This window comes from Salmo trutta, chromosome 8 (genome assembly GCF_901001165.1).
Source record: "Salmo trutta chromosome 8, fSalTru1.1, whole genome shotgun sequence".
Classification (NCBI taxonomy): Eukaryota; Metazoa; Chordata; class Actinopteri; order Salmoniformes; family Salmonidae; genus Salmo; species Salmo trutta.
In genome coordinates this window covers 24,954,951-24,981,532 of record NC_042964.1, presented here as the reverse complement: position 1 = coordinate 24,981,532, position 26,582 = coordinate 24,954,951, and the positions used below count along the sequence as shown (strand labels likewise).

Sequence of the window (26,582 nt, the reverse complement as noted above, 5' to 3'; positions counted from 1 at the left end):
TGAAAGTTGATCAACTTTTGACAAAATGGCCCTTGAATGTTTTGGGACACCTACTGGAGAGCTCTTCCGTCTACACCCATTCAGCATCATTCACACCATTTTAAGCCTTAGTCCCATCCATCTCTTTAAGGATTCACATGTGAGGCCATGTGGTAAACACACGCTATATCAAATAAAAAAGTTTGATGTAGTTTATTTGTCACAGGATTTAGAAGGTGTAAATCGTACAGTGATAGTACTTGCTTAGTAGCAATATCAAAAACAGAAAGTGTCCAGGTAAAAAATATTTTAGCGTTATTAGGTGACGCTTACCCGACACACTTGTCTAAATTGATGGGTCATGTGAAGGAAATGCTATAACCACCCCTCACCCACATCTAGCTAAGTGGATGGGTCACTATTGTCTAGACATGTACACATGTTCATGACATACAATCGATGGCCATAATCACCACCAGACACATCTGCTAATTTGATGTAATAATCCGGCCGAAGTGGAGTCTTTTGTTTAGACATCTAGGTAGCTAGCTAACTAGCTAGCTAAACAATGAACCGGCAGAACCCCAACTTATACTTCTACCAATTCAAATGTTGTCATAGCTGTAGTATGAATGGCTAAAGCTAACAAACTAGGTTCAATGTTAACTAGCTAACATTAGGCTATAACTAGCAATACAAATGGGGATTTCTGATTCAAATAATATTACTACACAGATCACACACGTAATGTTAGCTAGCGAGCCAGCAAGCTAATGTTTGCTAGCAAACTAACGGTATGCTTTAACTCGAAATAAAAATGACTTTCTGAAAAAATTAGAAACATATCTGGAAAATGTAGCTAGACTCTTACCCATATACATGGATGAACGCGTCACGGCAGACTGGAACCATTTAACTCAGTTTTTTTGTAGCTACATCTTGTTTGGCCAGCTTTGTGTCAAGCCACTCCGGTTCACACTGATTGTGGCGTGTGCAGAAAGTAGCCCATCACTTTTTCCTACAGATCTGTCGATAGCGCCTGCTAAATTCAGGGAATCAATGTTGTTGAGAAAAGTAGCAAAACTTTTGTAGTTCTCGATGGCTAACGTTATATCTTTCAAAAATGGCGCAGTAGAAAGGACTGTCAACACTTACTGAACAGCTCATGTTATAGACAAAAGCATGCTACATGGCAGACCAATCCGAACTCATCTCCCGGCATGTCCAGCCCATACATTATCTCAGCCAATCATGGCTAGTGGGAACGTTCCTGTCATTTTCAATGGCTAAACCAACTAGGCTCGTAATTTAACCATTGTATTTGTATTTATGGATGGAATACAAGTTTGTTATTAAGGCACATGAAAGTTCATATGTTCCAGAAGGCATTTATGCCCAAAAACCCATTTTGATAAAAAAATAAATGTTTACGTTCAAATGCTACTCCTGAGAAGTAAAAGTCACCTAGTAAAGTTCTACTTGAGTAAAAGTATAAAAGTATTTGGTTTAAAATATACTTAAGTATCAAAAGTAAAAGTATAAATCATTTATAATTCCTTATATTAAGCAAACCAGATGACACCATTTTCTTTAAAAAAAGATTTTTTTTACGGAAAGCCAGGGGCACACTCCAACATTCAGACATAATTTACAAACAAAGCATGTGTGTTTAGTGAGTCCGCCAGATCAGAGGCAGTAGGGATGACCGGGGATGTTCGGTTGATAAGTGTGTGAATTGGACTATTTTCCTGTCCTGCTAAGCATTCAAAATGTAACAAGTGCTTTTGGGTGTCAAGGAAAATGTATGGAGTACATAGTACAATATTTTCTTAATGAATGTGGTGAAGAAAAAGTAAAAGTAGTCAAAATATAAATAGTAAAGTACAGATACCCCAAAAAAACAACTTAAATAGTACTTTAAAGTATTTTTACTTAAATACTTTCCTGAAACGAGTCACAATTTTCTTTAGCCAATTTTGGTCTTTAATGCAGGGCCAACAAGTTCCTTACCTTCTCCCCTTTCCACATAACTCCTACATTTTTGCTGTAATGCTGCAGTCAGTTGGTTGTAATTTCGGATAGAGCAGAAATGCCCATATGTATTTGTTAACTGCATGTGTGACATAACTACACCAGTCCTATTTATGATATAATTTACAAAGATTATATATATATATATGTATATGTTTTTTATCAATTAGTATGAGTTCAACACTAATATTTGTTGTAATATTTGTTATGGCTTTTGTGGTGCATTCAACTGATATTGCAACCAGCTTTCTTTGGCTTGTTTTAAAAGTAGCGATATTTTTGAGATTATTTCATTTTCAAATAATCGAAAGTGAGAGGTTGTAATCTGAATGAAGGGAAAAAGGCCATTGTTGAACATGGGGTGAGCAATTCTTACCAATCTGCTAGAAAAACAGTTTGAATTTAATTATAGTTTTTGTATGCCTTTAGTGAAAGGTACTATGCTTTAATATTTAATAATTTTAGCCCTCCAAATTCATAGTCATTATATAAAAAGGCAGGTTAATTTTGTCTGACTTGTCGTTCCAAATAAATTGGAAAAAATTTGCTCATATAATTACAAAAACAAATCGTTAGGTGTAGGCAGGGCCATAAGTAAATAGATAAACTGGGTATGACTAAAGAATAAATTGGGGGGATTTTTCCACAAATGAACAAGTGTTGTCCTTGTCATGTTTGCATGATCTTATCTAATTTGGCTAACTGTCTATTAAAATGTATTGTAGTGAGAGAATTTCTTTATTTTCGGATATGAATACTGAGTATGTCCACTTTCTTGCCCCTTGATATTATTGTTGGATCTGATTTTAATAATAGCTAACATTTTGATGGCCATAATAAATAGATATGCCGATTGTGGGCAACCTTGTTTTATTCCTCTTGACAATTTAATAATTTCTGAGAAGTAGCTATTATTTACAATTTTACACCTGGGGTTACTATACATAACTTTAACCCATTGTATAAGAGTTTCTCGTAAATTAAAATTGTCCAGGCATTTATATATAAATTCCAGTTGTGCTTTATCAAAAGCCTTTTCAAAGTCAGCTATGAATACCAGGCCTGGTTTACCAGATTTTTCATAGTGTTTTATTGTTTCCAGTACTTGTCTTATATTATCTCCAATGTATTGTCCATGTAAAAAAAAACCTGTCTGATTAGGTTGAATAATGTCCGACAATACCTTTTTATTTCTATGCATTTTGCTAGGATTTTGGCATTGCAACACTGAAGTGTAAGGGGTCTCCAGTTTTTTAGGTGGACCGGATCTTTATATTTACCACCTGGGTCCTGTTTCAGTAATAGTGAAATCAGACCTTGCTAAGTATCTGATAGTCTACCATTTTTATAGGAGTGGTTAAAACATGCTAATAACGGACCTCTGAGTACATCGAAAAAAGGTTCGATATGCCTCAACTGGTATGCCATCCAGCCCTGGAGTTTTCCCAGATTTAAAGGCTTTAATTGTAGCAATAATTTTCTCCTCTGTAATTTGGCATTCATATGAGTCTTTCTGTACAGCTGTGAAGTTTACCATATGAACAGAAACAAGTATTTAAATTAACTTCAGTTAGTGTGTAACAGGTTTTTGTAAATTCTTTTTGGTAGCATTTCTGTGTTGAAGATTTTAAAAAATGTTGGCGCAATTACCCTCATATTCGGTCCACTTTGTTTTATTTTTATAATATATTACACTTGACCTTTCTTGAATAAGTTCCTCCAGTTTTTTTGGTTTTCCCTCTAACTTATTCTGTACCTCTAGGGTACAGTTTTTATTGCTATCTATCTGCACTGTTAGTTCCTCTATTTCCTTTGTTAATATAAATATTTTCACCAAAATTGTTTTTGTTTTAAAGATGAGTATTGAATTGCATGGCCTCTAAAGACACATTTAAAAGTGTCCCATACAATAAGGTGATCTGTTGTACCTATGTTATGTAGAACAAAGTCCGTTATATATTATTCTGTCTTGGTTAAAAACAAGTTGTCATCCAGTAGGCTCTGATAAAATGTCCAATATCCTCGCCCTTGCGGAAATTCTGTAAGAGTAATGTGTATACCAATTATTTGATGGTCCGACCACATTCTGTCCCCATCAACACTCTTAACTTTTGGTGGCAGCGAGAATAACATAAGAAAGTAGTCAAGATGACTAGCTTGATTGAGCCTCCGCCATCCATGAAGGTGATAGTTTATGGTACATAATATATTTCTTATTTCACTATTCCCTGTAATTTCTTGTAATAGTGCACTTATTTTGACCATAGTGGGTTTCTAAATCAGAAACAGTGAGGCACCTATGGTAACGTGTGTGTGTGTGTGTGTGTGTGTGTGTGTGTGTGTGTGTGTGTGTGTGTGTGTGTGTGTGTGTGTGTGTGTGTGTGTGTGTGTGTGTGTGTGTGTGTGTGTGTGTGTGTGTGTGTGTGTGTGTGTGTGTGTGTGTTGATGCTGACCCCAACTCTTGTCTGGATGTCAGGAGGTCCTGGTGTGACGGGCTTCCCAGGTTTGCCTGGTTCTCGCGGGGAGACGGTCATTTCTAACATCCCTGGACCATTGGGAGACCCTGGCCTGCCCGGAATCGATGGAGAAGAAGGTAATTTAACCCTTCATTTGGTCTTTTACAAAACTATAGATTGAATGTAACTTATATTTTTTACTTATCTTGTACATACAGTTGAAGTCGGAAGTTTATATACACTTAGGTTGGAGTCATTAAAACTTCTTTTTCAACCACTCCACAAATTTCTTGTTAACAAACTACAGTTTTGGCAAGTCGGTGAGGACATCTACTGTGTGCATGACACAAGTTATTTTTCCAACAATTGTTTACAGACAGATTATTTCACTTATAATTCACTGTATCACAATTCCAGTGGGTCAGAAGTTTACATACACTAAGTTGACTGTGCCTTTCAACAGCTAGGAAAATTCCAGAAAATGATGTCATGGCTTTAGAAGCTTCTGATAGGCTAATTGACATCGTTTGAGTCAATTGGAGGTGTACCTGTGGATGTATTTCAAGGCCTACCTTCAAACTCAGTGCCTCTTTGCTTGACATCATGAGAAAATCAAAAGAAATCAAATAATACCTCAGAAACAAATATTGTAGACCTCCACAAGTCTGGTTCATCCTTGGGAGCAATTTCCAAATGCCTGACGGTACCACATGCATCTGTACAAACAATAGTACTCAAGTATAAACACCATGGGACCACGCAGCTGTCATACCGCTCAGGAAGGAGACGCGTTCTTTCTCCTAGAGATGAACGTACTTTGGTGCGAAAAGTGCAAATCAATCCCAGAACAACAGCAAAGGACCTTGTGAAGCTGCTGGAGGAAACAGGTACAAAAGTATCTATATCCACAGTAAAACGAGTCCTATATCGACATAACCTGAAAGGCCGCTCAGCAAGGAAGAAACCACTGCTCCAAAACCACCATAAAAAAGCCAGACTACGGTTTGCAACTGCACATGGGGACAAAGATCGTACTTTTTGGAGAAATGTCCTCTGTTCTGATGAAACAAAAATAGAACTGTTTGGCCATAATGACCATCGTTATGTTTGGAGGAAAAAGGGGGAGGCTTGCAAGCCAAAGAACACCTTCCCAACCGTGAAGCACGGGGTGGCAGCATCATGTTGTGGGGGTGCTTTGCTGCAGGAGGGACTGGTGCACTTCATAAAATAGATAGCATCATGAGGTAGGAAAATTATGTGGATATATTGAAGCAACATCTCAAGACATCATTCAGGAAGTTAAAGCTTGGTCGCAAATGGGTCTTCAAAATGGACAATGACCCCAAGCATACTTCCAAAGTTGTGACAAAATGGCTTAAGGACAACAAAGTCAAGGTATTGGAGTGGCCATCACAAAGCCCTGACCTCAATCCTATAGAATATTTGTGGGCAGAGCTGAAAAAGCGTGTGCGAGCAAGGAGTCCTACAAACCTGACTCCGTTACATCAGGAGGAATGGGCCAAAATTCACCCAACTTATTGTGGGAAGCTTGTTTCAAGGCAACCAGAAACGTTTGACCCAAGTTAAACAATTTAAAGGCAATGCTACCAAATACTAATTGAGTGTATGTAAACTTCTGACCCACTGGGAACGTGATGAAAGAAATAAAAGCTGAAATAAATCATTCTCTCTACTATTACTCTGACATTTCACATTCTTAAAATAAAGTGGTGATCCTAACTGACCGAAGACAGGGAATTATTACGAGGATTAAATGTCAGGAATTGTCAAAAACTGAGTTTAAATGTATTTGGCTAAGGTGTATGTAAACTTCCGACTTCAACTGTAATGTTGCTACCGTCTCTTATGACAGAAAATAACTTCTGGGCATCAGAACTGTGATTACTCAACACGGACTTGCAGAATCCTTTTTTTCCTTTAACGAGTCCGACGAGCTCGACGTGAATGATATACTGCTTTCCGGGAAACAGGCCCAGATCCCCGTCATTTGCGTTAAGAGAAGGCGGAGAAAAAGGGGCCAGAGGGCAGGCTGCCTTCTGAGAATTTGTAGGCGATCGAATAAACCCCCACTTCCTTCCATTCTGCTAGCAAACGTGCAATCTTTGGAAAATAAAATTGATGAACTCTGTGGAAGACTAAACTACCAACAGGACATTCAAAACTGTAACATATTATGTTTCACGGAGTCGTGGCTGAACAACGACATTCTCAATGTACAGCTGGCTGCCGGATAGAACAGCGACGCCTGGTAAGACAAAATACTATGTATTTTTGTAAATAACAGCTGGTGCACGATATCTAAGGAAGTCTCGAGGTTTTGCTCACCTGAGGTAGAGTATCTCATGATAATCTGTATTTTTCGTAGCTGTCTACATACCAGCACAGACTGACGCTGGCACTAAGACCGCACTGAATGAGCTGTATTCCACCATAAGCAAACAGGAAAATTCTCACCCAGAGGCGGCGCTCCTAGTAGCCGGGGACTTTAATGCAGGGAAACTTAAATCCGTCTTACCAAATTTCTATCAGCATGTTAAATGTGCAACCAGAAAGAAAAAACTCTGCACCACCTTTAATCCACACACAGAGACGCATACAAAGCTCGCCCTCCATTTGGCAAATCTGACCATAATTATATCCTCCTGCTTACAAGCAAAAATTAAAGCAGAAGCACCAGTGACTCAATCAATAAAAAAAGTTGTCAGATGAAGCAGATGCTAAGCTACAGGACTGTTTTGCTAGCACAGACTGGAATATGTCCCAGAATTCCTCCAATGGCATTGAAGAGTATGCCACATCAGTCATTTGCTTCATCAATAAGTGCATCGATGACGTCGTCCCCACAGTGACCGTACGTACATACCGCAACCAGAAGCCAGGCAACATCCTCACAAAGCTAAAGGCTAGAGCTGCCGCTTTCAAGGAGCAGGACTCGTATAACCCGGAAGCTTATACGAAATCGTGCTATGGCCTCCGACGAACCATCAAACAGGCAAAGTGTCAATACAGGACTAAGATCGAATTGTACTACACCGGCTCTGACGCTCGTCGGATGTGTCATAGTTGCAAACCATTACAGACTATAAAGGGAAGCACAGCCGAGAGCTGCCCAGTGACATGAGCCTACCAGATGAGCTAAACTACTTATACACTCGCTTCGAGGAAAATAACACTGAAACATGCATGAGAGCACAAGCTGTTCTGGAAGACTGTGTGATCACGCTCTCCGCAGCCAATGTGAGTAAGACCTTTAAACAGGTCAACATTCACAAGGCCGCAGGGCCAGACAGATTACCAGGAAGTGTACTGCGAGCATGCGCTGACCAACTGGCAATTGTATTTACTGACATTTTCAACCTCTCCCTTTCCGAGTCTGTAATACCAACTTGTTTCAACTGGAACACCATAGTCCCTGTGCCCAAGAACACTAAGGTAACCTGCTAAATGACTACTGACCCATAGCACTCACGTATGTAGCCATGAACTGCTTTGAAAGGCTGGTCATGGCTCACATCAACACCATTATCCCAGAAACCCTAGACCCACTCCAACTTGCATACCGCCAAAACAGATCCATAGATGATGCAATCTCTATTGCACTCCACACTGCCCTTTCCCTCCTGGACAAAAGGAACACCTATATGAGAATGCAATTCATTGACTACAGCTCAGCGTTCAACACCATAGTGCCCTCAAAGCTCATCAATAAGCTAAGGACCCTGGGACTAAATACCTCCCTCTGCATCTGGATCATGGACTTCCCGACGGGCCACCCCCAGGTGGTAGGGTAGGTAACAACACATCTGCCACGCTGATCCTCAACAAAGGGGCCCCTCAGGGGTGCGTGCTCTGTCCCCTCCTGTACTCCCTGTTCACTCATGACTGCATGGCCAGGCACGACTCCAACACCATCATTAAGTTTGGCGATGACACAACAGTGGTAGGCCTGATCACCGGTAACGACGAGACAGCCTATAGGGAGGAGGTCAGAGACCTGACCATGTGGTGCAAGGACAACAACCTCTCCCTCAACGTGATCAAAACAATGGAGATGATTGTGGACTACAGGAAAAAGAGGACCGAGCACTCCCCCATTCTCATCGACAGGGTTGTAGTGGAGCAGGTTGAGAGCTTCAAGTTCCTTAGCGTCCACATCACCAACAAACTAACATGGTCCAAGCACACCAAGACAGTCATGAAGACTGAACATCTAATCAAATGGCCACCCAGACTATTTGCATTGCCCCCCCCCCCCCCCACACACACACCGTTTACACTGCTGTTACTCTCTGTTGTTATCATCTATACATAGTCACCTCTACCTACATGTACATATTACCTCAACTAACCGGTGCCCCCGCACAATGACTCTGTACAGGTACCCCCTTGTATATAGTCTCGCTATCGTTATTTTACTGCTCGTTAATTACTTGTTACTTTTATTTCTGATTTCTTATTCGTATTTTTTTTAAACTATGTTGTTGTTTAGGGGCTCATAAGTAAGTATTTCACTGTTGTTTACGGCGCATGTGACTAATATAATTTGATTTGATTTGATCAGCTGAGATTTGTCTCCTTATTCCTCCATCTCACTCTTCTCCTCTTTCTTCCATGTTCTTCTCCTCCTTTCTACTTTCCCCTCTATCTCTTTCCTCCCTACATCTCTCCATCTCTTACCAGTCTATATCTATACCTAGTTCACTGAGTGTTAACATCTCTCTCCTCTGTCCGTTCCTCCAGGTTGTCCTCTTCTCCTTCTCTCCATTTCTCCCTCTGAGTCATCTCTCATTCTCCTCCCTCCATCTAAATCCAACACTCTATAGACCTCTATACTGTAGCTAGTTCACTCTTGTGTTAATTGTTTATGGTCGGATCCTCCAGGTTACCGTGGTCCTCCAGGCCCCCCAGGCCCACCGGGGCCCGGTACAGCCCAAGGAGACAGAGGCGACTCTGGGCTATCTGGCATCCCTGGTACCCCTGGTAACCGTGGAGACCCTGGGGGTCCAGGTGGCCCAGGACGGGACGGAAACCCTGGATTCAAAGGTACAGGGATGACAAACCAATGTACTGTAATATCCATCAGAATGTGATTCAAAAGCAAGGTACAGTGATGATGGCTCTCAGATTGAGGATGATTACCTTGATGGTAGCCTTATAGACTCATAGGGTCAACAATGTAGTTTAAAAAAGGCTGCTTTATTTCAAGTAAGATTCACGTTTGAATATCAACCTAAATTGGATGTTGATCTGAAACGTACAATTTGTCTGATGGGCACATTTGTTGACAACTCAATAAAGTATCAGCCAGAATTGGATGTTGATCTGACATTTTCTTACCCGGTAGTTGGTGTACCATGTGTCTGATGGGGTGTGTTGTTAATGTTGTTGTTGTTGTGTTGCCCAGGAGAGAGAGGTGACTCTGGGTACAGTGGAGCATCAGGACAAAGGGGCTTCCCTGGAGATCCAGGATACTACGGAGGGAAAGGACCCAAAGGAAGGAGAGGTGAGAGACTTATCCTTTTAACACACACTGATCTTGAAGGTGAAACACTTGTCTTTGTCAATTTGATTAAATAATTGTAAAAAAAATGTACCTCTCATTTTGCGTTCTCTCTCTCGCTCTCTCTACCCCCTCTCTCTCTTTCCCTATCCTGTCCTTCCTCCCCCTCCCCTTTCCCCTCCTCTCACTTCTCTCCCTCCCCCTCTAGGTAATACTGGTCGTAAGGGACCCCAAGGTAAAACTTTCCCCAGGCAGGACATCCGGACACCCTATGGAGACATGGGAGACCCCGGGGTCAACGGAGCTTCGGGGTCCGTGGGAGAAGCAGGCAATCCCGGCATGCCAGGCAGGGGGGGTGAGTAGCCCACTTAGAACAGCCAGAGGCCAGGCAGGGGGGTAAGTAACCTACTGGGACTATATTCACAAAGCATCTCAGAGACGGAATACTGGTCTAGGATCAGTTTTGCCTTGTGTGGATTCAGACTAACCACAGTCACCCCCTAATCCCATATCTAGGATCAGTTTACACTACTTTGATCCAAACCTGACCCATTAGGGATTCAAATATGAAGTAACATCAGATCCTCCTCCTCTGTTCCAGGTCCTAAAGGCCGGCCCGGCGCGGTAGGGAAGCTGGGGAGGAACGGAGGGTCAGGTCTGGACGGACCTCTGGGAGACTCTGGTCCTCCTGGTTTCCCTGGACCTACCGGGTCACAAGGTGTGTGTGTGTGTGTGTGCGTGCGTGCGCGTATAGTGTCTACAGTATATTTGCCAACTGTGAGTACGAGTGTGTATTTAGAATGTCTGTATGTGAACACACATCGACCTCTATACAACATGACAAGTCTTACATTGCTTTATAACCGCATCGTAATGCATCATAGCCGGAGGTTTTAAGTAAAGTGATAACCAACATTTGAACCTGTACTACTTACACACTCCCTCCCCACTTCTCCCCCCCCCCCATCTATTTTCACCTCCCCTCTCCCTTCCTCTCCTCTCTCCCCCAGGTCTGCCCGGTAAGCCTGGCCTGCAGGGTCCCCCAGGAAGTGTGGCGCGCAGCAGGAGTATTGGATACACTCTGGTGAAGCACAGTCAGAACAACCAGGTGCCCATGTGTCCTCAGGGCATGGCTCAGCTCTGGGAAGGATACAGTCTGCTGTATGTTGAGGGGCAGGAGAAGGCCCATAACCAGGACCTTGGTGCGTCACACACGCGCGCACACACACACACACACACACACACACACACACACACACACAAGGGCAACATGTGCGATTATACAATTCGGGCAGGCAGAGCAACCTACAAAACTTGCGGAAAGCTCAACTTTATATCTCTCCTGCCCTACTCCCCCTTCTTTCCACCTCTCTCCCTCCTCTCCCCTCTCTCACAGGTATGGCAGGCTCCTGCCTTCCCCGTTTCAGCACTGTCCCCTTCCTGTACTGCACGCCCAACGAGATCTGCTACTACGCCAGCCGCAACGACAAGTCCTATTGGTTGTCCACCACGGCACCCATCCCCATGATGCCGGTGGGAGAGGAGGCTATCAGCCAGTACATCAGCAGGTGCTCCGTGTGCGAGGCCTACTCCCAGCCTGTAGCTGTCCACTCACAGGACCTCACCATCCCTACCTGCCCTTCCGGCTGGAGATCCCTCTGGATCGGGTACTCCTTTCTCATGGTGAGTTAGGGGGGGATTAAGGCCAGATTCAATCCGCTCTGCATTATGGAGCGTTGTCGCCCAGAGTGCCAGTATTCCTGCGTTTGCGATCACATTCATGGAAACCGCTGAAGATGTCGGCTCAATCGTAAAATGACCTTTAAATGTCAATCACGCTTTGAATCCTGGCCTATATTTTATTCTCTAATGAAAGCTAGATCACTACCCAAGAACTCCATAGTCTAAACCACCATCTAGAAACTAACACCTAGGTATTGTCTGGTCCCCTCCTCTCCTCTCTCTCTCTCCCTTCCCCCCATACAGCACACTGCTGCCGGGGCTGAGGGCGGCGGCCAGTCCCTGGTCTCTCCAGGGTCCTGTCTGGAAGACTTCCGCGCCACGCCCTTCATTGAGTGTAATGGGGCCAAGGGCACCTGCCACTACTTTGCCAACAAGTACAGCTTCTGGCTGACCACGGTTGAGCCTAGCCGGGAGTTCGACCCCCCTCCGATGGACACACTGAAGGGAGGCAACCAACGCAGCCGAGTCAGCCGCTGTCAAGTCTGCAGCAAGATCTTGTAGCTGGGATAAGAGTTCGAAGATGGAGCGATGGAGAGAAGATATGAAAAAGAGAGAGACTGAAACAACAAAGGACAGGGTGATGATTACTTATCAGAAAGGAAAAGAGAGAGATGGGGTGGAGATGGAGTAATTGAAATTATAAAAAATAAAAACAACTTTGACTGAATTTGAGCACCTCCCCTGCTTCATCTAGGGGTCTCACTAGGAGGGTGAGGGGCTCCTGAAGGAGCCGACGAGGGCCCTTCTGTGGGTTTATGATACCCTTGTATCGATGTAAGACAGAAAGGGATGGAGAGATGAGCGGTCTTGTTCTAAACTAGATTATTACTGACAGTGGTGCTATACTGTATGTTTTACGTGTCTTTCTTTTGTTCTTTTCACGTTACCATGGTTATGTGTCTGAAAACATTCACGGCTACCTCGGAGAGTGCAACCCCAAACCACCCCTTTGGCCTGCACTGAACCGCTTTCACTTCCTGGGCTACATCCCAAATGGCCTATATAGTGCACTACCCATAGGACTCTGGTCCAAAGTGGTGCATTACATAGGGAATATGATGCTATTTGGGATGAATACATTCTCTACCTTTAAAACTACATACAGTCATGAACCTAAGAGACCTGCTACACATACCTGTTAACTGCTATAGCTAGCCAACCACTTTTTATACTCCAACACATATCTATTATGTCTGCTTCAGTTAAGAGAAACAGTAAGTGTATTATGATATATGCTTGTTAGAAACCAATGTGTTATTTTTTTTTGGTGCTACCCTACCCTGGGACTCAACTTGACAACAGTTTTGAGAAAGACAAAACCCATCCCTTTTTAAATATTAGAATGAGTGGCATAGACAGATCGAGTGAGGTAACATCATCCCATGCCGAATCACTTGAAGAAATGGTCATACTTCTATTTATATAAGATCCCATTTATGTGTATGTGAATGTATTGCAGTAATGTGAATGCCTATAATTGGTATAAATCACAGGAGGCTGCTGAGGGGTGAACGGCTCACAACAATGGCATGAACGGAGCGAACGGAATGGCATCAAACACATGGAAACCATGGAAACCATGTGTTGGATGCATTTGATGCCATTCCACTTATTCAGCTCCAGCCATCATTGTGAGCCAGTCCTCCCCAATGAAGGTGCCACCAACCTCCTGTGGTATGAATGGAGTCGGTCTGTGCAGGTAAAGATCTGTAACTTGTGTGTGTCTTTTCAGTTTAGCTACAGCGATGGAGGTTGAAGGTTCTAACCACCAACATCAGTCCCCCCCCCCCCTCCTGGAACACAAACCATCAACACTGAACACACATGATTCTTGTGGCCATGTCATCTCCATGTCACCATGTCACTCCATAATTGAAGTTTCCACCTACGGTGAGACCCTAATAGTGGATTGTGTAATGTCACTGTCACTGTGTTGGACAGATAACATAAAATGAAAGTAACTCAATGGCAGTTCCATTGTTCCCAAGACCCACCCCTTTGTTTACAAATGCAGTTGTTAGGGGGGTTTCACACTTTGGGTGGAAACAGATATTGAATATTGCTACTTTAAACTCACCTCCTTCACTGACTGGAATGGGTGACCAAGCCTATAGTACATTGCACCAAATCATGATGGCTTTGTAATTATTTAGAACCGTCATGTTCTCCAGGGTCTCACTCAGGTTATCGAGGTGAGGAGAGTAACTATCTTTGCTCCATTTTTTGTGACCAAATTTGGGTTTTATAAAACCCTCCACCACCCATACTTGAGCCAAAACATACAAGTACGCAGTAACTGCTTGGAAGGAATCACAAACTAACAACAAACACACCACACACACATTTTCCGTTACAATATTTGTTGTTGGACAGAAGCTTACTATACATTTTAGCAGAGCAAACGATAGGACCTACTGTGTTGCTGTAGTCCCAATCTGCTCTCCTCAGTTCCTGTCATGACAATGGACGCGTTCCAGTGCGACTACATTGCAGACGCCTGCCAGATCTCAAAACACCTGGATAAGTGACTAAAATATCAGCTAACCACATCATATGATCTAGCAATCTGATGCCAATGCAACGCCTGCAATGTTCGTGGCCTGGAACGCAGCCACTGATGTCAAAAGTGCTGGGTGACTTAAGTTGTAACCACTATGACCACTATGTCTAACACGCAGGCCCATCTCTCATTGGTAGCCCTGAGTACATCTTTTTCAATGAGATTTTTTTCTCATTTGTTGTTCTTTTGTCTGTAATCTAGATTGTAATTCTTATACTTCACTGTAATTATTCCCTGGTTCAAAGGTTATTTACATTTTGGGGAAGATGATCTGTACATTCGATGATAGGAACGAACAAAAAAATGTTTAGGATATGTTTTATATGGAAATATACAATTCTATGATTATATTTGAATGACACAAAAAGATAAAAACACATTTTTATTGTCACTGTTTTGACACTGACCTCTGTTGAATATATTCCACTGTCTTAAAAGGAATTTTGAGAACCTGAAAAATAAATATTTTTCATACAAATCCACATTTTACATGTATAACAGAGATGTATAACTGCAATGATTATGCAGATGTGCTACATTTTCCTCAGAGGACACAACAGATTTGGTCAAACGGTGCAGTTTTGTGTTCACAATGAAATAAAAGTATTACAACTAACACAGATTCAGATTGAATGAAGAACGATGATTAGGATTGTTTGAGAGAAATGTAACAAAATGATATACCACCTATACAGATCTAGACTACAGTATGTGTAAAAGGGTCCAAATTGAATATATGTTGTTTGATGTAGTGGATTTACCACATTTGAAGAGTGCAACATACCTAACCTAGTAGGTACTTAACACAGAAAGTGCTGTGTGCTTAACAAGACAACATTAAAGTATAACACTTAGGTGATAACACTTTTATTTTGTCTTCATCTTTTCTGTGGAAAGCCACAGCAGTCATATTTGATTGTCAACCACTGACTAACACAACATCATCAATAGTTTTAAACCACTCTTGGATTGGGGGACATTTTGCTGCATTTACACAGGCAGACCAATTCTACTCTTTTCTCCAGTTATTGTCAAAATACCAATTTGTGGGAAAAAAAACATAATTGGGCTGCCTGTGTAAATGCAGCCTTTTAAGACTGCCACTGGATGGGGTCATTGCATCAGGTAAGACTATTTTCTTGTTGTATTTTGAAAAAAAATGTATGTAGTGTGTCGTGACCTTAAATACACTTTGTATAGACTGTTTTTGGATTTGATTTGACATATTAGGCTACGTTCTTTTGTTTGTCAAAACCTCTCATTCTTGAAAAAAAATATATATATCATACAGCCTTCAGGGCTACCTTGAAGAAAAAAAATATATAACATAAATTCCACAGTGAAACATAAGATCCCCTGTGGCTCAGCTGATAGAGCAACACCAGAGTTTGTGGGTTCGATTCCCACGGGGGACCAGTACAGGGGGGGAATATTAAAATGTATTGCAGTATGCACTCGTCACTCTGGATAAGAGTATCTGGTAAATGACAACAAAATGGCAAAGTTTTTATGTTGAATTCCATAATGCTTTACATGGTTGGTCATTTCTGTCTAGGTCAACTGATTTGTATATTAATGTATCTTTCCACAGTAATAATGTGTATATTTAAGCCTACTAGAAATGCAGATTGACTGATAGATCACATTCTGAGAGATAGCCTTCTTCCTCTGCCGCAAAAAGCAGGGGTGTATTAATTACGGGAACCATTTACTGTTAGGAACCAAACGGAAGCAAATGGAGCAATAGAACGAAACGGGGGGGGACCGACCCTAATTTATCCAATAGAAACTCTCGTTTGCGTTGTGCCGTCGGAGTAAACTATTTATATTGCAAAACGTTTTGCAACAGAATCGGCGTAATGATTACACCCAGACAGTAAGCCAGTTTGCGCTGAGCTGTTGTAAAATCACAGCTGGTTCAGCATCCACCACAACAACACACCGCTTAGCAGAAAAGCGAACTTAGATTTTCTCCTCTGATTTGGAACACCTAAACAGGTAACTAGCTAACATCACTAACAACTGAATAAGCTCGACAAATGCTTGTTGTCACGTTATTACGAGTGTGTTAGCTAGCTAGCATTCGTTTGGTACTAGCTAGCTAGCTGGCTGGGTATGTTGGATCGTGAACCGATTCGATGTCAATAACGTTAGCTAGCTACCGTATTTAGTAGATATTTCTGTGTTTTTGTAATAACAATGTGCCTACTAGCTAGTAAGCTAACAAACGTTAGCTACGTTACATAAACATAAGAATATCAGCCAGCTAACGTTAGCTAGCTAACGTCAAGGCAAGTTAACATAACGTTAGCTTTTCATTTTATCTTGCCAAGACAGCAAGCTAGGGAAAGAGGATACCTAGTCAGTTGCACAAGTGAATGCATTCGTCTGAAATGTGTTTTCCGCATTTAACCCAACCGATCTGAATCAGAGGTGCGGGGTGCTGCCTTAATCGACACCAGTGCGTCATCGGCGCCCGGAAGCAGTTGTTTTTGTGGATTTAACTGCCTTGCTCAAGGGCAGATTTTTCCACATTGCCGGCTTGGGGATTTGAACCAGCTACCTTTTGGTTACTGCCTCAACACTCTACAGAGGCCTAAAAAATGAAACATTCCTGTCTCAATTTCTCATTCCCTCCGTCCATCCCTTTCTTCTCTCTTCTTTCCCTCCCTCCCTCTTTCTTGCTCTTTCCTACCCTCCTCACCCTCTTCCCTCCGCATTCCTTACTCCTTCCTACCTCCCTCTCACCCTTCTCCCCGCTACCGTCACCCTCCCTCCCCCTCTTCAGGTACGCTGGAATTTTCTGACACCCACTCGGACATGTCCTATGTCTTCATTAACGACTCGTCGCAGACCTCCGTTCCCCTGCTGCAGGTAGAGTCCAACACAAGGGGGCCAATCCCAAATCGACCCCTAGACCTGACGCCCTATGCACTTGTGGAGATCTGAGAGGATTTGAAGGGCGTAAACAATATGGTAATAGATCCACTTGCTCACTGCAAAAGTGGAGTTTTCACCATGTTGCTTACACCTGTCAAATCCTCTCAGATCTCCACACGTGCATAGGGTGTAGGGTCTGGGGGTCAATTTGGGATTGGGCAATAGTGTATTCACTAGGAACCAAACTGATGCAAATGGGACAAAACGTGGAGGGACCTAGGTACCTGAATTTGGCCAATAAGAAACTCTCGCTTCTGTTGAAAAACCTTTTTGGTTGCAAAACATTTAGCTATGGTGTGCACGAATGAATACACCCCAGTCTTTAAAGTTGATGGTTGCTAGGGTTGATAAAACGATTAGCCTAATCAAAGTTGTTTTATAAACTGAAACATTTTTTTTTTTACCAGCAAAATTCAATAAAAGGTGTGCGTGCAAAATAAACAAATGGTTATTTATCTATTGTGGGGCGGAAAAGCTGTACATACTTTGAATCCAAATAAATCATTTAAACTTAGATCTCTGTCCAGCAGTAGAAAATATCTCTTAAGTTGAGATGAAAAATATCACTAAATTGGGGGTTTTAAATGTTCAATTCCCAAATGTTCTGAAAGCCATACAGACACCATCAATTGACTATTATTGATCTAACTCATCCCGGGTCGTTATTGTAGTAGGGCGATTCCAGCGTTATGGACATTACATTTGCACTCAAAATCACAACTTTAATGTCTCACAAAAAGGTAAATGAAACTTTTGATGTGTGTGGCTATAGTACCCCTTGGAGGAGTGTACCCCCCAAAAAGCAGACTTCTAAATATTGGCATGTTGGTGAAAATAAGAAGCATTATGGATGTTACATGAAATGGACAAGTTTTTTGGGGAGACTAAACATAATAGTAAAAGTAGTGAGTTTGTAAGTCTTAGGTCAAAACATGGATAGCCTTTTATAAGAAAATTGTGAGTCCCAGACAACGGCGGGTTTGGCTGTTGTAGGCCATCATTGTAAATAAGAATTTGTTCTTAACTGACTTGTCTAGTTAAATAAAGGTTAAAAAAAAAAAAAAATGTGGGTAAATATACGATTTTTTTGTATTACAATTCTTCTGAAATATTGTGCAAAATATGTAAATGAGACAATCTACATGTGCCTATACTAGGCTTGGGCGATACCCCATTATACGATATAATGTGTATATTTCGAAATACTGATGGTATGATTTTCAATACCATTTAAATAATAATTTATTATAAGTTAAGTATAACTATAAGAAACCCAAGATTTGTCAAATAAATAATATCCAGCTCAGGGCTCCAGCTATACATTTGGTTTGCTAACTTGCTAAGTGGCTAGATGTCAAGATCAAGCTTCTTGGTTACAGCAGAGACATTCAATCCCCTCCTGGATCAAGATCCCTGTTGTCTTAATTGTTTTGTGCGTCCCCCCTCCAAAAAAAAATTACTTTGAACAAAAATAAATAAATTCATTAGGCCCTAATCTATGGATTTAACATGACTGGGAATACAGATATGTGTCTGTTGATCACAGATACCTTTAAAAAAAAAAGGTAGGGGCGTGGATCAGAAAACTAGTCAGTATCTGGTGTGAATGCCATTTGCCTCATGCAGCACAACACATCTCCTTCGCATATAGTTGAACAGGCTGTTGAATGTTGTCCCACTCCTTTTCAATGGCTGTGTGAAGTTGCTGGATATTGGCGGGAACTGGAATACGCTGTCGTACACGTCGATCCAGAGCATCCCAAACATGCTCAATAGGTGACATGTCTGGTGAGTATGCAGGCCATGGAAGAACTGGGACATTTTCAGCTTCCTGGAATTGTGTACAGAACCTTGCGACATGGGGCCGTGCATAATCATGCTGAAACATGAGGTGATTGTGGAGGATGAATGGCATGACAATGATCTCATCACGGTATCTCTGTGCATTCAAATTGCCATCCATAAAATGCAATTGTGTTCGTTGTCCATAGCTTATGCACATACCATAACCCCCCCCCGCCACCATGGGGCACTCTGTTCACAATGTTGACATCAGCAAACCACTCGCCCACACGACGCCATTCATGCTGTCTGCCATCTGCCCGGTACAGCTGAATCCGGGAGTCATCTGTGAAGACAACACTTCTCCAGCGTTCCAGTGGCCATCGAAGGTGAGCATTTGGCCACTGAAGTCAATTACGAAGCAGAACTGAAGTCAGATCCTGGTGAGGACGACGAACACGCAGATGAGCTTCCGTAAGACGGTTTCTGACAGATTGTGCAGAAATTCTTTGGTTGTGCAAACCCACAGTTTCATCAGCTGTCTGGGTGGCTGATCTCTGACAATCCCGCAGGTGAAGCCCCCGGATGTGTGTGGAGCTCCTGATCTGGCATGGTTACACATGGTCTCTGGTTGTGAGGCCGGTTGGACGTACTGCCAAATTCTCTAAAACGAAGTTGGAGGCAGCTTATGGTAGAAAAATGAACGTTGAATTCTCTGGCAACCGCTCTGGTGGACATTCCTACAGTCAGCATGCCAATTGCATGCTCCCTCAAAACTTGAGGCATCTGTGGCATTGTGTGTGACAAAACCGCACATTTTAGAGTGGCCTTTTATTGTCCCAAGCACAAGGTGCACCTGTGTAATGATCATGTTGTTTAATCAGCTTCTTGATATGCCACACCTGTTAGGTGGATGGATTATCTTAGCAATGGAGAAATGCTCACTAACAGGGATGTAAACACATTTTGTGCACAAAATCAGAGAAATAAGCTTTTTGTGCGTATGTAAAATTTCGGAGAACTTTTATTTCAGCTCATAAAACATGGGACCAACACTTCTCATGTTGTGTTTTATATTTTTGTTCAGTGTGTGTGTGTACATACATGCATACATACATACATACATACATACATACATACATACATACATACATACATACATACATACATACATACATACATACATACATATACTAGCATTCAAAAGTTTGGGGTCACTTAGAAATTTCCTAGTTTTTTAAAGAAAAGCACATTGTTTGTCCATTAAAATAACATCAAATTGATCAGAAATATAGTGTAGACATTGTTAAGGTTGTAAATTACTATTGTAGCTGGAAACAGCTGATTATTTAATGGAATATTGACATAGGTGTACAGAGGCCCATTATCAGCAACCATCACTCCTGTGTTTCAATGGCACGTTGTGTAGCTAATCCAAGTTTATCATTTTAAAAGGCTAATTGATCATTAGAAAACCCCAATTGAAATTATGTTAGCACAGCTGAAAACTGTTGTTCTGATTAAAGAAGCAATAAAACTGGCCTTCTTTAGACTAGTTGAGTATCTGGAGAATCAGCATTTATGGGTTTGATTACAGGCACAAAATGGCCAGAAACAAAGACTTTCTTCTGAAACTCGTCAGTCTATTCTTGTTCTGAGAAATGAAGGCTATTCTATGTGAGAAATTGCCAAGAAACTGAAGATCTCGTACAGCGCTGTGTTCTTCTCCCTTAACAGAACAGCGCAAACTGGCTCTAACCAGAATAGAAAGAGGAGTAGGAGGCCCCGGTGCACAACTGAGCAAGAGGACAAGTACATTAGTGCATTTCATTTGGAGAAAAAAAATACTCCAGGGCTATTCAGATTGTTGATAAACACTCTCATCTTTCTTTCTAAAATTGTACTGCCATGTAGATAAATGCATTTCAGCATATATTTTCCAAGAGAATCTTAGCTAGAACACATGTCGTTAGTTAAATGGCCAATGAAATGACAATTTTTTTGTGGATGCTCAAGTTGACTTTCCCACGGTATTGCCCAGTAGAGAATGTGTTCTCAATAACTTACCTGGTTAAATAAAGGCAAATCTCTAACTGCAGGCCTGCATTGACGGGGACCTGCCTTTCGCCAAGCGGCTACTGGAGACGGGCTGCGACCCAAACATACGGGACAACCGGGGTCGTACGGGCCTGCACCTAGCGGCTGCCAGGGGGAACGTGGACATCTGTTGGTTCCTCCATAAGTTTGGGGCAGACCTCCTGGCTACAGACTACCAGGGTAACACAGCCCTGCACCTCTGTGGACATGTGGATACCATCCAGTTCCTGGTGTCCAACGGCCTCAAGATAGACATCTGGTAAGAAGAGGGGCTGGGGGTTGGAGGGAGGGGTAGTGCCATTATTATAATTTTTTTTAAGAGCTTGAATGCTGAAAGTGGCTCAAGTCTAGATATATATATCTGGTGAGAAAGGGAAGGAGAGAGGGGTAAAAGCTAGTGTTGGAATGGTTCAGAGCCTCAGTGACAGCCTACCCTCTGATAAAATGTGCATTGTCATGGACCATCCAAGACATTAAACTAGCAAACGTAACAACCCCCCCCCCCCCCCCCCCCAATATTCAGGTTATTGCCATCCTGAACGTTATTTTCCTTTATCCCATTTCTACTCCATGGTCCATGGACTAATACAGGACAGTAAATGTAGGTGTAGCATCTGAAAGAAGCACCAGCACCTCTTTTTACAATCTTAACATCCAAGCGTTCCCTTTCACCTTCTCAGTAACCACAACGGGTCGACTCCCCTGGTACTGGCCAAGAGGCGCGGGGTGAACAAGGACGCTATCCGTCTGCTGGAGGGCCTGGAGGAGCAGGAAGTTAAAGGATTCAACAGAGGAGCCCACTCCAAACTGGAGACCATGCAGATGGCTGAGAGCGAGAGGTGAGGGAGGAGGAGGTTGGGGGGGGCTGCAAGCTAGCAATTAGGCGACGCGAGTGTTCTTAACTCTGTTACACCCATTCTAAGCTGGAGATGGCAGAGAGCAAAAGGTGAGGAGGGGAGAGGCGGGGACGGGGTAGCACGAGGTGAAAGGGTTCCACAGGGGGTGACTATTGTAGTACGTGTGTTGTAGTTCCGAATTTCACACACACTCGCAAGAGGGAGCGAGAGACTAGAACAGAAGTGCAGCATATAAAATATGAATGAATTTGCGTCACTGTGTACTGGTTTTCAAACCTATCTTCAATGTCTCTCCGCTCCTCCGATAATCTCAGTGTGTGTGTATATATAAGTAATGTCACTGTCTGTCATATTTACCACCATCTCCCCTCTCTCCCCCCTCAGTGTGACGGAAAGCCACTCCTATCTACAGTACCAGTCGAAAGTTTGGGCACACCTACTCATTCAAGGGTTTTTATTTATTTTTACTATTTTCTACATTGTAGAATAATAGTGAAGACATCAAAACTATGAAATAACACATGGAATCATGTAGTATCCAAAAAAGTGTAAACAAATCAAAATATATTTTACATTCTTCAAAGTAGCCACCCTTTGCCTTGATGACAGCTTTGCACACTCTTGACATTCTCTCAAATCGGCTTCATGAGAAATACTTTTCCAACAGTATTGAAGGAGGTCCCACATATGCTGAGCACTTGTTGACTGCTTTTCCTTCACTCTGCGGTCCAACTCATCCCAAACCATCTCAGTTGGGTTGAGGTTGGGTGATTGTGGGTGATCCGGCCGTGAATGGGAGTCCCATAGGGCGACACCAGGTTTTGGCCCGGGTTCGGCCATCATTTTAAAATAAGAATTTGTTCTGAACTGACTTGCCTAGTTAAATAAAGGTTAAATAAAAATAAGTTGTGGAGGCCAGGTCAGCTACTCTCCCTGGTCAAATAGCTCTTACACAGAATTGAGGTGTGTTTTGGGTCATTGTCCTGTTGAAAAACAAATGATAGTCATACTAAGCACCAGATGGGATGGTGTATCGCTGCAGAATGCTGTGGTAGCCATGCTGGTTAAGTATGCGTTGAATTCTAAGTAAATCACAGACTGTGTCACCGGCGAAGCACCATCACACTACCTCCTCCATGCTTCACGGTGGGAACCACACATGAGTAGATCATCCGTTCACCTACTCTACGTCTCACAAAGACTCGACAGATTTCCACCGGTCTAATGTCCATTGCTCGTGTTTCTTGGCCCAAGCAAGTCTCTTCTTCTTATTGGTGTCCTTTAGTAGTGGTTTCTTTGCAGCAATTTGACCATGAAGGCCTGATTCACGCAGTCTCCTCTGAACAGTTGATGTTGAGATGTGGATGTTACTTGAACTCTGTGAAGCATTTATTTGGTAACTCTAATGAACTTATCCTCTGTAGCAGAGGTAACTCTGGGTCTTCTTTTCCTGTGGCAGTCCTCATGAGAGCCAGTTTCATCAGAGCGCTTGATGGTTTCAAAAGCCTTGACATTTTCCGGATTGACTGATATCTTAAAGTAATGATGGACTGTTGTTTCTCTTTGTATATTTGAGCTGTTCTTGCCATAATATGGACTTGGTCTTCTACCAAATAGTGCCATCTTCTGTATGCCACCCCTGCCTTGTCACAACACAACTGATTGGTTCAAACGCATTAAGGCATTCCACAAATTCACTTTGAACATGGCACACCTGTTAATTGACTACCTCATGAAGCTGTATGAGAGAATGCCAAGAGTGTTCAAAGCTGTTATCAAGGCAAAGGGTGGCTACTTTGAAGAATCTCAAATATAAAATATATTTTGGTTTGTTTAACACATTTTTGGTTACTACATGATTCCATATGTATTATTTCATAGTTTTGATGTCTTCACTATTATTCTACAATGTAGAAAAAAGGAAAACTAAAGAAAAACCCTTGAATGAGTAGGTATGTCCAAACTTTTGACTATACAAAACATTAAGAACACCTACTCTTTCCATGACAGACTGACTAGGTTAAAGCTATGATCCCTTATTAAGGTCCCTTGTTAAATCCACTTCAATCAGTGTAGATGAAGGGGAGGAGACAGGTTAATGAAGGATTTCTAAGCCTTGAGACATGGATTGTTTGTGTGCCATTCAGAGGGTGAATGGGCAAGACAAAATATTGAAGTGCCTTTGAACGGGGTATGGTAGTAGGTGCCAGGCGTATTGGTTTGTGTCAAGAACTGCAACGCTGCTGGTTGTTTCTTGCTCAACAGTTCCCCGTGCGGGTCAAGCATGGTCCACCACCCAACGGACATCCAGCCAACTTGACAGCACTGTGGGAAGCAACATGGGCCGGCATCCCTTTGGAACGCTTTTGACACCTTGTAGAGTCCATGCACCAACCAATTGAGTCTGTTCTGAGGGCAAAGTGGGGTGCAACTCAATAGAAAGAAGGATGTGCCTTAATGTTTAGAATACTCTGTGTATATCAAGTTATGTCATGGTGGCATGTAAGCTAACATTTACATTTAAGTCATTTAGCAGACGCACTTATCCAGAGCGACTTACAAATTGGACCATGGGCTACTTCTTTCTCTCCCTGTCAGTGCAATGGAGAGCCACTCCCTGCTCAACCCCAACCTCCAGAACAGTGAGGGGGTACTGTCCAGTTTCAGGACCACCTGGCAGGAGTTTGTAGAGGACCTGGGCTTCTGGAGGGTAAGTAACATGTTGCAGCGTCACAGATGTTTAGCAGTGCAAGGAGATTGGACTTTTGTTCTGTGACATGACGTACAAACGTTTTCCCCCCCCCCCCATCGGATTGATTAAGCTAGGCATCTCCTGCGTAGCAACGGAATCGCTTTGCCAGAGACAGGAAGTAACACCGCAGACGTAGCCAATAGGGGGTCTTGAAATGGCCGCGTTGTGTGTGTATATAACCTGGTGTCTCAGTTTTGGTGAAACTCACAATAAAGGATGCTTTTCGAACTCTGTCACAGGTGCTGCTACTACTGGTGGTCATTGCCCTGCTCTCCCTGGGCATCGCTTACTACGTCAGCGGGGTGCTGCCCTTCTCCGCCAGCCAACTGGAGCTGGTACACTGAGGAGGGAGAAAGGGATGGTCGGGAACTGGGACACAGATAGAAGAAGGAGGGGATAAAAATAAAAAAAAGAGGACAAGAACGGAAGGTTTGGTGGCGACATGCAAGGAAGCGCTGGGGTTTAGATTGGGAAGGGGTGGGTGGATGGTTTAACTTTTAGATTCGCTCGCACACACATGCACACTCACATAATTCCTGCAAAACATTCCCTTTCCAACCTTAGAGACTACCCTTACCTTAACAATCCAGCACCATTCTAGCCGAGGGCAGAGTAATGCTTATTCTCATGTGTTGTCGTTGTGATTGACATGACTAGCCAGGGCTTGTTGCCCATATGTGATGGTTATCAGTGGCTTTTCCCCAGCTGGGCCACATCCCAATTATCTCTACTTTCTCCGAAAGTGTGCACTTGTTACTTTCCTTGACCAATTCGAAAGGATTTGGCTGGTATATCGAATATGGCTAAAACATCCACCCATGCCTCCACTAATCCAATGCTTTTAGATTTGTGAGAAGGCGTGAACGAGTGTACACTTCAGGAGAAAGGAGATATTACTGGGCAGAACCCCGGAAGTCTGCATTTCCTGCATTTTGTACTGTATATGTGTACTATAATATCTGCTTTTAACATTCTCAACATGGCCCGTTATGAATGAGAATCCACATCATTTCACGTGTTAGTAATCCCTATGACAAAATAAATGACTAAATCAACCAAATATCGTACAGTGGTGTGAATTTGTCACCGTTTTCTTTTTCTGGAATAGAGAAAAATATCAAATTCTGCAGTGCTGGAAAAAGTACCCAATTGTCATACTTGAGTAAAAGTAAAGATACCTTAATAGAAAATGACAAGTGAAAGTCGCCCAGTAAAATACTACTTGAGTAAAAGTCTAAAAGTATTTGGTTTTAAATATACTTAAGTATCAAAAGTAAATGTAATTGCTAAAATGTACTTAAGTATCAAAAGTATAAATCATTTTAAATTCCTTATATTAAGCAAATCAGATTTTTCTAGTATTTTTTTTCTTCCATTTATGGATAGCCAGGGGCACACTCCAACACTCAGACATCATTTAGAAACAAAGCAGGTGTGTTTAGTGAGTCGCCAGATCAGAACCAGTAGGCAGGACCAGATGCCCTCTTGTTAAGTGTGTGAATTTGACCATTTTCCTGTCCTGCTAAGCAAAGAAATGTAACGAGTACTTTTGGGTGTCAGGGAAAATGTATAGAGTAAAAAGTATATTATTTTCTTTAGGAATGTAGTAAAGTAAAACTTGTCAAAAAAATATAAATAATAAAGTACAGATACCCCCAAAAAGTACTTTACACCACTGCAATTCTGACATCATGCGGTTTCATAGTAATATTAAGTTACATAACTTTGCATATCTAATGTAGTTGACACTATTCAGGTTTATAAGAAGAGAAATTGTTGTGTTGTGGACCTTTTTCCTAATGTTGTCACAATATATATATTTTTCTGTGTTATGTTCTGTAGTTTTCTATAGTTCGTTTTTTGT

General features: G+C 42.2%; 2 protein-coding genes across 4 annotated transcripts in view; both read left to right on the top strand.

The window, feature by feature from the left end:
* The window catches only part of LOC115198582 (collagen alpha-6(IV) chain), a 201,859-nt gene extending 186,712 nt beyond the window's left edge, over positions 1-15,147 (top strand). For 2 of the 3 annotated variants that reach the window (XM_029760632.1, XM_029760631.1), the window contains 8 exons: positions 4,487-4,603; positions 9,369-9,530; positions 9,892-9,990; positions 10,196-10,342; positions 10,589-10,705; positions 10,998-11,189; positions 11,384-11,670; positions 11,974-12,231. In XM_029760632.1, coding sequence (XP_029616492.1) covers positions 4,487-4,603; positions 9,369-9,530; positions 9,892-9,990; positions 10,196-10,342; positions 10,589-10,705; positions 10,998-11,189; positions 11,384-11,670; positions 11,974-12,231 — 1,379 coding nt within the window. Of the gene's footprint in view, positions 1-4,486; positions 4,604-9,368; positions 9,531-9,891; positions 9,991-10,195; positions 10,343-10,588; positions 10,706-10,997; positions 11,190-11,383; positions 11,671-11,973 lie in introns of all 3 variants that reach the window. The other variant, XM_029760630.1, reaches the window with a different exon arrangement.
* A 941-nt stretch (positions 15,148-16,088) lies between these two features.
* Positions 16,089-25,778, top strand: LOC115198583 (ankyrin repeat domain-containing protein 46). Its single transcript, XM_029760633.1, has 6 exons — positions 16,089-16,288; positions 17,079-17,164; positions 21,112-21,368; positions 21,790-21,948; positions 24,565-24,676; positions 24,958-25,778. Exons 2-6 carry the CDS (start codon positions 17,111-17,113, stop codon positions 25,060-25,062), a joined length of 687 nt encoding a protein of 228 aa, XP_029616493.1. The 5' UTR covers positions 16,089-16,288; positions 17,079-17,110; the 3' UTR covers positions 25,063-25,778.
* The last annotated feature ends 804 nt before the right edge of the window (positions 25,779-26,582 follow it).